This window comes from Mucor mucedo (assembly GCF_025094135.1).
Source record: "Mucor mucedo strain NRRL 3635 chromosome Unknown EV154scaffold_91, whole genome shotgun sequence".
Taxonomy (NCBI): domain Eukaryota; kingdom Fungi; phylum Mucoromycota; class Mucoromycetes; order Mucorales; family Mucoraceae; genus Mucor; species Mucor mucedo.
The window spans coordinates 1-11,144 of NW_026252375.1; the positions used below are offsets into that span (position 1 = coordinate 1).

The 11,144-nt window shown below is 34.6% G+C and overlaps 3 protein-coding genes across 3 annotated transcripts, besides 1 other annotated feature; 2 read left to right on the forward strand and 1 right to left on the reverse strand.

Annotated features, from left to right (window-relative positions):
* Window positions 1-1,219: 1,219 nt before the first annotated feature.
* EV154DRAFT_484395 (uncharacterized protein) lies at window positions 1,220-1,953 on the forward strand (the record flags this gene model as incomplete). Its single annotated transcript, XM_051598650.1, has 4 exons — window positions 1,220-1,426; window positions 1,457-1,543; window positions 1,600-1,630; window positions 1,820-1,953. 4 exons carry the CDS (start codon window positions 1,220-1,222, stop codon window positions 1,951-1,953), a joined length of 459 nt encoding a protein of 152 aa, XP_051454492.1.
* A 1,118-nt stretch (window positions 1,954-3,071) lies between these two features.
* On the reverse strand, window positions 3,072-4,449 carry EV154DRAFT_484396 (uncharacterized protein; the record flags this gene model as incomplete). The annotated part of the gene is made up of 5 exons (XM_051598651.1): window positions 3,072-3,135; window positions 3,254-3,331; window positions 3,514-3,610; window positions 4,001-4,130; window positions 4,405-4,449. The coding sequence occupies 5 exons, from the start codon at window positions 4,447-4,449 to the stop codon at window positions 3,072-3,074; spliced, it is 414 nt and encodes a 137-aa protein (XP_051454493.1).
* A 4,383-nt stretch (window positions 4,450-8,832) lies between these two features.
* Window positions 8,833-8,997: a sequence feature (Protein overlapping with rRNA (EV154DRAFT_518613, KAI7888077.1) was converted to a misc_feature.).
* A 774-nt stretch (window positions 8,998-9,771) lies between these two features.
* Window positions 9,772-10,913, forward strand: EV154DRAFT_518614 (uncharacterized protein). The gene is made up of 5 exons (XM_051602643.1): window positions 9,772-9,824; window positions 9,900-9,928; window positions 10,013-10,134; window positions 10,196-10,671; window positions 10,727-10,913. Exons 3-5 carry the CDS (start codon window positions 10,063-10,065, stop codon window positions 10,848-10,850), a joined length of 672 nt encoding a protein of 223 aa, XP_051454494.1. The 5' UTR covers window positions 9,772-9,824; window positions 9,900-9,928; window positions 10,013-10,062; the 3' UTR covers window positions 10,851-10,913.
* The last annotated feature ends 231 nt before the right edge of the window (window positions 10,914-11,144 follow it).

Sequence of the window (11,144 nt, forward strand, 5' to 3'; positions counted from 1 at the left end):
TACGAATGACAATTGGATACAGAATGCTATACCACTGAGTTGCGATATCACCGATCGAGAAGAGAAACTTCTCAGATCAAATCAAGAATTATAAGAAAGAGAAACTTAATATTAATAGTTCTCTCAATGGATTAGCTACCCAGAGTGAGAATAAAACAGCTATTAGTATAAATGGTTCATTTACTTATATGTTGATATATTTATACTGCCTATAAAGAGTATAAAGAAATAGTGTATGAATTAATGGATACCTATCTTCTACAACCAAAAAATACAAATATCGATAAGACATTTTATATTTGGGATCGTATTCTATTCAATACAAAGATAATGAATAAATGATCAACTATTATGTTCTATTGCCAATTACACTCGACAACCAAGTATGCATCTTTTACAGTAACCGTTGCATGATCTGATAAATAAGTGTCTCGTAATACTAAAGATTTATTAGAATACTCATGCCCCCGATCCACTGATATGGGACAACGTTAACTGGAAACAATTCTAACAAGTAGTATTTATTTAGCCCAAGGCGGGAAGCAAAGTATAGATCAATTCCAAAACCAGAAAGGTTGACTCATCATTAAAGCTCAGGAGAGTTGTGCAATATAAAAAGGATCAATTATTTCATAGCAGCAGAGTTCTTTTAGTCTATTTTTTGCCTCCAATAAAAGATATACTTTTAACTCGTTACTTTTCAATTGTATTAATTTTGTCAAATACCACAACTGTAAAATTTTAAGTTTTTAATTACTATTGTTCTTACAAGAGACACTAAATTATTAGTTCTTTCTTTAAAAAAAAAACTAAAGTGGGTACATTGAAATTCTTGGGATATTACGGCTGCGGCTAGTCTTTGCTCTAGGATGGTATCCATCTAGATTTAAGCCTTGGGTTTGGGAACGGACTAGATGGTTAGACTGTAAATAGATGTAATCAGACTGGTCAAAAGGCACCCGTCACTAGTCTATGACTATGTGCCTTTTGGCTTCCCCTTATAATAATTCGGCTCTCCCTAAGATGCCCGATTAAAACATTTAGTCAAGAAAGCGGTTGTCATCGTGTGTTGTAAGTGCTTTATTTAAATACTAAATAACTTTTGACGAGTTACTAAACTGCTTGCACTGATAAGGGAGAGTCCACGAGTAGTGCGTCCATTAAAGCTGGTTTGCACGCACGCTTAGACTTGTGCGTGATCTCCCGGTTCTCCAAGAAAATGAAGGATTTATTTTTGGCTGAATTTGCAAAGCAACTTCGTCCAAGTAAATACTACACTGACAAAAAGCGTGCAGTTATGTTTAGTTGGCTGCACTTGAAGCACCACATTCAATCTGGTCAACTGGACATCGAAGATGCCAAACGTTTACCTATCCCTTTTGTTCTTTGTGAGGGCTTAGAAGCAGATATTTACCAATTACAATTGGTTGACAAAAATTGATGTGTTGTTGATAAGTTTAAAGAAATGCGAGCTCTTTCATCAATACTTGAAATCAAAGGCGGCGGAATACAGGAATTCTTGGGTGCTTTGAGCCAGTTCAAGGTTTGTACTCAAATTTTACAACTGTTGGAATTTGCACTAACAGTTACGTTATATAGAATAACTGCATTGACGTCACTGAAATAACAAGTAAAGGCCAAAGAAAAAAGTCATGCGTGAAAACAATTTATAACAAGTAGCCTAATGATACCAAACTTCTCGATCAACCACTTTGGACCGACCCCTTCAAAGATGAAGAATAAATCAAGTCCCTTTTTATAGTTATAATTAGTTTTTTTTTTCTTTTTATCATTGTTGACGACTGCACTATCCCTAGAGGTTGTAAACCTGAGTTTTTGGGTGCAGAGCAATCTCCAAAGAAAAGAGAGATCCAGAGTGGTAAACAGCAAAAATTCCTGATACCGTCTCTAGAGAATCAGAACCAAAAGACACCACAACTGGGTTTTATTTGATTTTTCTACAGGAAACTTGAATATCGATATTATTGATAAACATTAAGAGATGAAGGCTCTTTATTCGATGTACCACTTATCTTTTTGAAGAGTAAATTCTTCTCGCCGTTTCAGGAATAGCATTAGCACTTTTATTGGCCTCAGCGGATTTCATCAATTTGGTACATAAAAAAAAAGAAATACCGTAATCGATCGTTGTTTGTATAGTTAAAAATGTATTAATAGTGTTGCAGCCAATAATAATGTGGCTTGTTGTTACACAGGATAGGATCTTTCCTATAAATACGCTTCCTTTTTTTCATTCTTAATAAATATTCTTTAGTTTTGTCTTCACCTAAATTTGGGATTTATCTTGTAATTGATACTAGTAGTATTTCCTCCGCTTTTTGTTGCTGTTTGTTGTCTATTGTAAATTATACAATCACATCATCTTCTTACATAAACCCGTCGTAAACTCTTTTCTCTTTGACATCTAAGAACTATATTCTCTTCTCATCTCTCACTGTATTATTATCGATTTGCATTTTATTGTCTTATCCATATATTTTATCGTCTAAGATCACTACAGAAATACTTTTAATAAATAATAAAACTAAGTTGACAACTAAAAGTCTGGTGCTCACTATCACAATTGTTATATAATAATAATTGTCCCTTTTTAAATCTAAATCCGTACTAGCGCTATATCAATAGTCTATGAGAAAAAACTATGGATATTTATATAAAGAACTGGGATAGTTCTAGGGAGAATAGTAAGTGCCTTATTGGATCATGATGTAATAATCTGGTGATAGTAAATAATCAACATGTCTTTAAAATCTAGCCCTTCCATACTGAGTATATAAATATTAGTCAGAGGGATCAACAGTTATAACATTAAATGACAAGAGTAATATTTGTGCTCGGGATCTATTAATATTCTATAGTTCAGGCCCATTCGATTGTATTGCTTTTGCAGAATAAATATTTACTCGCCACAGGGATGTGCCCTGTGTACAGATTCCAACGGTAGGATGAGAACAAGCGGTGTAATGCGTGATTCATGATTAACTTTTATATTTATTATCCATCCTTAATGTGATGTGACAATTAACTTTATTATTATCTCTATGATATCCTCAACACACTGCACCAACTTTTCCTGCTGTATTTAGCATGTCCTTTGAAAAAGCGTCTCCTATTCTGACAATATATTTTAACTGTTGATAGTTTAGAAGAAATTAATAAGCCGGTGGAAGACACAACGTTTCAAGTAAAAAAAAACAACAAATTTTGCCTCACTCTCACTAAAGAGTTTTACCTTGGAATGGACTTTGGCAGGGTAGACACAACATGAGTTTTTGCCATCTCATCATAAGCCTGACTCATCTTTGCAAAACTTGAAAATAAAAAAACAGACCCTCAGAAATTTAAAAGTGTTTGAAAGGCGGGAACAGACTTTTTTTTCAAAATGTCCACATATATTACATGTATGAAGATAGAAAGAGTTAAAATTGCTTGTTTTCATAAACTGCCTCAACATATGTGGACATATTTTAAGATTGTAGACTTGGTTTTTACGGGAAAGTCTTTTCGAAAGCACAAGTTGCTATTTTTGATGGAGACGAAGTATTTTCTGATCGTATTCCTATCAGATGAGTCAGAGATCTCATCAAGACTTGTCATTGGGAAGAGTTTGATAGCGACAATTTAAAAAAAAACTCGGAAATTTTGTTTTAAAGAATTCCCAGCAATCATTAAATATCCAAGAGTATCAAGGGAAAGGAACTACGGTTGAGGAAGTGAGGAATGAATGGGTACTGCTTGTTACTTTTCGTTTTGTCATTTGTTGTCGTCATGGCATAGATGTCGTATATGTGGGACATTTTAAAAAATCCAAAAGCCTCTCGTGTTTCTGTGATAGACGAGCGTTTACACTAGAGAATTAGGTGGAACCGATCAGCCCTTTACATGATCCAATCAATTGTTTAGAAGTGCAAGACGAACAAAACGATAATGAGAGGTGAAAAATTATGTTAGTATATTAAAAAAGTAGTTTACTTAATACCTTTCATCATACATAGAGTGTCTGCATAAGTCGATGCTGTAACAAGGCAAGTATCAAGTTTTTTAACTAGGTTTCGAGTGGTCTGAATAAACGAACTGTTGAATGCAGTACATTTTATTTCTTTCTTAAACTGATATAGGAAGCACAATACAGCATTAGTTACAAACAAGTGCCCTCGTAGTGGTAAAAATAAAACTAAGCCTTAATCCCCATTGGGTTTTAATTTTTTTTTCATATATAAACGAGTTTTTTTTTTCTTTTTTTCTTTTCTTCCTTCTTTCCCCCAAACAAAATTTTTCTTTTAAAAAATATAGTAAGGACATGAGAACATCACATCCTCACAATGAACTAAAAAGTTGCCAGAAATATTGTTATATCCCGCTGGTTGTTATGGCTTAACTTACTACTTTATTTTTCGCGTATAAGGTTGCTATCCACTTCAAATACATGATTGTCAATTACGGTGTAAGTCTATTTAAAAAAACTTAAAACCGTCTTTATATTTTCTAACAGTATCTTTATTAGTTTAATTCAGCTTTATTAAAGGTAAGTCATATACATAGTTACGTACCACTTCTGCATCTGTCAGTCTCCATATACCACCAGGACAGCTGACACTTTACTATGTATGGTGTCCGGTTTTTGTGATGTTGTTTGTCATCCTTACAATACACATATCCCTACAAATAGGTGTTCCATAGTTTCTATACATGTATAAATTATTCACCGATTATTTCGTTATTAAATAAAAACCATTATAAACATTATTTTTGCCCATTATATTTTATTATATCCAATGTTATTTTTTGTAAAAACCATCTAGTATTGCAAGGGTTAAAGCCCTAATTTAATAAACATCTAAAGAATATCCTCCAATACCATCTCATTAAATAATAAGGTTATGATGTTTTCATTCGCCAGAAACTGGAAGTACCGGTCGGTTTTCATGCAAAAATGGACCGCGACCTCTGGTCCAGGTACAAAATAATTACCGCGACCGCTGGTTCAGGTACAAAATTATGTACCTCGACCTCTGGCCTAATTTTTTCGCGGTCCATATTATACTTCTACCAGAAAATTTTTTTGCGGTGTTAGCCTGTGTTGAGGATATCATAGATATAATAATAAAGTTAATTGTCACATCACATTTAGGATGGACAATAAATATAAAAGTCAATCGTGAATCACACATTACCCCGCTTGTTCTCATCCTGCCGTTGGAGTCTGTACACAGGGCACATTCCTGTGGCGAATAAAAATTTATTCTGCAAAAGCAATACAATCGAATGGGCCTGGACTATAGAATATTAATAGATCCCGAGCCCAAATATTACTCTTGTCATTTGATGTTATAACTGTTGATCCCTCTGACTAATATTTTTATACGCAGTATGGAAGGGCTAAATTTAAAGACATGTTGATTATTTACTATCACCAGATTATTACATCATGATCCAATAAGGCGCTTACTATTCTCCCTAGAACTATCCCAGTTCTTTATATAAATATTCATAGTTTTTTCTCATAGACCATCAATACATTTTTAATACGTATTTAATTATATTTTTTCGTCCTTCTAACAGTATCACTTTTTGGTTTATTTTTATTTTTTTCTCCATGCAAAACAGCCTGACACCCTTATGGTTTAAGAAAGCTGATTTCAGTTCCTTGAACGTTCCAAAAGTTCTACTGCCGAACCATTACAAGAGCTGCCCTTTAAAGCTTCCGGAAATTATATTGGTCTTATCTTCATCGGTCCACTAATTCACTTCGGCTGCTTTCTCATAAGTTTTCAAAAAAAAAAAAAAAAAAAAAAAAGAAAAAAAAAAACCTCTGGAGTAATACCCCTTTGGTTACTTGGGTTGCTTGATTGATACTGCTTGTGCGGAAATTGTCATGTTTATTTTTTGTACAACCAGTACAAATGCTCTGCTTAATGAGGTTTAGTTTAAATTTTTGTTTCATTTATTTGAGAAGACTGGATTTTTTAGATGCATTTGTTAAACCATTAAAATTAAATGAAGTTGAGAGTATTTTTAATAGAAAATGTTATTTTCCGTCTTTTTGCAGCCTTGAATTAGAAGTGATGACTATCAATTTTATAACCGAGCGAGCTTCAATTGATGCTCGCTCGAAGATCGCTCGAATCCAAAAAAATATAACGCATACTCGAGTACAAAGACTTGGTTCGAGCTTTGCTCGAACTGGCGCAAGATCGATGCAGGCTCGAAAAGTTCGAACACTATGTACTCAAAAGGCACTACAAGTGATTCCAGTAAAATTTGAACAATGTTTTTTATGTAAATCATCCGCAGGCTCGGCTTTATTATTCTTCCTAATTGGGTTCTGTCGATTGTTTGCCGTAAAATATAATCTAGCCAGCCTCGAAATAAATTATTTGAAAAAGAGTTATATGGGTCAATTAGTGTTGCAATTATCATGGGACCTTCGGATGCTGCAAACACTCCACATAAAGAACAAGTAATAACACTACAATGTAAAAGACCATGACTGGCGGTATATAGGAATTATATTTTTACAAAAATTACTCTTGCATTTTATTTTAAATTCAAGACAGCTTGTACACAGGGTCCGATGACTGTTAATGATTTGATAACTCTTATCCATTTATATCAACCGCATCTCCAACTTTATTTCACTCACTTACTTTTTTCCTTCCATACAAGTTTCTTTTAACCGGCAATTGTCCTATCGCTAAAATCAAAAATTCACCTCATCTAAAATATCATTGGCTCTCCGGGACCAGGGACGGAACCAGTTTTTCTTCTTTTTGTCAACCCCATCATCCAACTTTAAATAATCTAGTACAAAGCGCGGCAAATTCTACCTGCTGCTGATGTATAATTACAGCCAATTTTTCTTAATCGTCAACATGAAATTGTATTCTCGTTGGTGCGCATAAGGTGATTCATCGTCGACATCCATTGTAACGTATTTCTACACATGCTTATCTCATGTCTCCGACGTCACGCTATCATTCACCTCTCTCAATTGACAGTGCTTGATATTATCTACATCCCCCTCATAGGCATTTTTTTCTGAAAAGATAAGGGTACTTGTTTACATCTCGGTTCCTTGTGTTTGTAACAGAAGACTCATTGTTATATCGAGTTAATTGAGGATATACATGGACTGTAAAAGCATATTATCCCAGTAAAGCAGCAGTAGTAAATCGATAAACCGCACAATTAAGAGCATAACCGATGTATTTCTTCATGACAGGATGTGTTATCCTAATAAGCGGATATAAAATCTAACAGTTTTAGCTTGTTCACAAAAATGGTTGAGGTTTTAGGTGATTTAAAAAGCAATGCTGAAGATCCTTATATACATTTCGGTTAAGTACTTGATGTCAAGCAAAGAAGGTGAAGAAACGATCCAAAGCCAAAGGCTCGATTAAAACATAATCATTCTAGCTGACCTTGGTAGAAGACGCCTTACATAAAATATTAGTAAAAATGAAATTAACTGTACTCCTTAAACTACCTTCTTCGAGAACTTCCTTGGCTTCCTTCTGAACATCTCTTACGATCATTTCCAGTAAGCCGTCAGTGTCATTCTGGTTAGCGGATTAGTCAAAACCACCAACTTTGGCAGCAACAGCTAACTAATAATAGCGTGTGGTAAATAAGGATAATTTAATATTTACAGAAAAAACGATTAACATCACATGCATCGGTTTCCAGTAACACGTATAATATTATGGTAAAGAGGTCTATGCATATATGCAGATCCAGTTTTACGTCCCATGTGTGTCATTAGAGACAACTATTTATTTCATCAGCTTCGAGATGGTGAACAGGTGTTTTGCGACTAACTATTATAAACTTGTTGGCACCAGTTTTATAGTGGCATGTCTATAGATGTATTGGTTTAAGAGAAAAAATATTTAAAAAAGACACAAGCTCAAGTTTGGCCTCTGTCACTTCTGCGGAGTTTTCATTCAGAGTGGATACAATCATGTGTTATGTTATTTCGTTAAAAGATTGGCGTTCAACTTCATTAATCAATGCCAATACCAGTTTCTTCACTGTAATTTTGAGTAGCCGTTTGACTGTCACAGCCTTGACAATAATCAGCCCATACTAGACAGGTTTTTTTATAGGTAGTTCGTTTGCTGATCATGGCCTGTTAATGAAAATGATTATGAACAACTCGTATATCCTCCGTTTTTAGTATTGGTCCATTATCGGGTCAAGAAAAAGCCTACGGTCGTATCCATTCAGATTAATTATCATGTAACGTATCTGTCGTACCGAGCTTTTTGCCCAAGCAAAAAATATTACAAGAAGTTCTTTACGATAAACAAAAGAGCTTTGATAATTTACAACAAACTAAAATGAGCTAATTTTATTACTATTTACATTAATAAATGAGCCACAGTCTCATCTGATGGTACTCGTATTAACCCCGACAATTCCAGTTCTAACTGGTTGAAGACAGCTTCTTGGTCAGTGATATCCAGCTTAAATAAAGACGGGTTAGTATTGGTGATAGCAAAATACTCTTTAAGTACTCACTAGTAGGAACGCGAAAAGTTCGAAGATGTTAACCAAGTCGTGGTCAAGCTTAGGCTTGGTGTCCTTTATTATTATTAGATACCCAAAGGAATTCATTGTAAAAGTATTTTAAATGGGTGTAAAAAACTCATTAAAACAACTTTTAACAACAAAATCTCTTGGTTCTCGCATCGATGAAGAACATAGCAAAGTGAAATATCTAGTGCTGAATTGCATGTTCAGTGAATCATCAAAGACTCTTGTATGTTGAATCCTGGTAGCGAAAGAGGTGGGGACGGTCGCAGAATGACATCAAAGTACTTGCCACAGTGATGGTGTGGATACCTTGTAACGCACAAGCGTCATCTTGTTCTGAATAATGTGGCATGTGTATACGTGTATTTTCTTAACAGTTTCAAACGAAGCTTGGCGGTAATTTGAAATTAAAAACTTTAGATTATCTGATCCAGTTTTCATGTTCTTTAAAGTGTCGTTGAGAGTGTGTGATATGGAATTAGAATTATTGTACCTAAAAAAGTAAAAACAAAAAAAAAGTAGATCAGTATCGTTTAAGACTAACATGTTTTGTCTTGCATACAGAAATGTTTAGACCTCCGTATTTTCATATATCACTTACAGCAATGCTGGTCAAGGCCAACAAGCCAGTATAGTAATACCCATTTAAAGTGTAGTCACAGCCATTTACAGTCTTTCCTTCCTATGGGTCCCAAAACCCAAGGACCCAGTATAGGAAAGAATCGCCCCATAGCAAAGACTAGCCACAGCCATAATATCCCAAGAATGGCAATGCATCTTTAAAAAAAAAGAATCTATAATTTAGTGTCTCTTGAACAAACAAAGTTATTATATACCAACCTTTTAACTTCCATTAAAAAAAACAGACAAGTATGTTGACGGAAAAGAAAAGGGGGAAAAAGGTGTGTGAACGAGACTTATAAGATGATTCAATCAAAAGTGTGTGAACGAGATGTGTTTGTAAGCTGATAAACAAGAGCTTATGTCAGAATGATTTAATTTTTTACTTAATCCATGTTTGGGCCTTTACTTAAAATAGAAACATTTTCAAGTGACATGCTGTAAATAAGACGGAGATACGTTCTACAAGTAAAGCCTTAAAATTATGTGTGACTAAACAAAGGATTAAGTCATCCTGACATAAACCAACTCTTGTTTATCAGTCTATAAATACAACTCATTAACCGTGTTTTTTTTTCCTTTTTTCTTCACCTTCATAAGTACATAGCTTCATCTTTACGAAAGAAAGACACAGACATTGCGGAAAGGTTGGTTCACAATTAGAAATTTTTGTTTTTCACAGAAATGCTAACAAATATTACTCTTATTATTTTTACCAAAAGGTTCTTTCTCCCATGGTGCGATATCATTGGTAAAGCTCGTCTTCATTATATAATGAAGACCCCTCCCCCCTGCTACCTGTAAGCCTTTTTCTTACAATTTTTAATTATAATAGGACAGAGCCTTAGGTGCACTGTCGTTAGCACAAGGTCATGTGATCCGCTAATGGTCGTTAAAGATGTAAGAGAAAAAACTTACTCTTATCGACCACCAAAGCCGTCTGTTGAGCAATCACAGGTAAACTTCTTGATTTGATATTTTAATACTTAAATGTAAACTAATAACTTTTAATTATCAGAATGTCTGGAGTGCTGTCAAAGAGAAAAACTTGTATGCACTCCAAACGCCATCCGTTCATCCGGTCTCCCCGAACAAGCCAATCATACAGGTCGAAGACTTGTCATCTTCAAGATCGTATTTTGATATTTGTTTGAGCAGTTGTATAGCTGATGCATCAGAAAGAACATCTCATGAATTTAGTATTATGTTAGACAAGCAATACAATCTCCACTGCCTCCATACACTTGGTACAGATGTTGTCGACTGGATCATCCGCATACTTAGTTGGAATCAAAAAAACATGTTCAAAAAGCTGGGAGATGTTCCTGATGTTCCTTTCTTGAACTTCGTTGAATTTTCCATGGTCGATTTCTTACTTAATTGTATGAAGCCCGGGATTTATCAAATCAACGATGAAAGATCCCCGTATTGGGAAATATTTATCCCACTGTTTAAGGTCTTTGGCAATACAGCATCCAAGCTTAATTATGCATGGTAAGTTTTAAATTTCTAAAAAAAGTTAACAGACGAGCAATAACAAGATTTGAAGGTATGAGAAGAAGGCCAAAGACCTTTATTCTCTGTTGCTGCTTTTCCATAACTTCAAGATGGAAAAGGGCAATATTAAGCCTCTGGATGGCGTAGGTCGTTTAGTGGACGTCATTATGTCGTGATTGAATCTTTAGACCTCCGTGTTTTCTTAAACTTCCTTTTTTGATTCGCGTGATGGTCTATCCGTAAGTCCAAAAAATATGTTTACACTGATTAACAAGCTAAATCATCTTAACTTTATAGGATGATCGATTTTTTTTTCTTAAAATATGCTTTACCATTGGTATATACTACTGGAACACTGATAGGCAACTACCAAGTTACCGACTTGCTCGGGGTAGTTGTCTATCAGTGTTCTACTAGTATACCAATGGTAAAGCATATTTTCTGCAAAAAAAAAACCGCGTCTTTCTTTA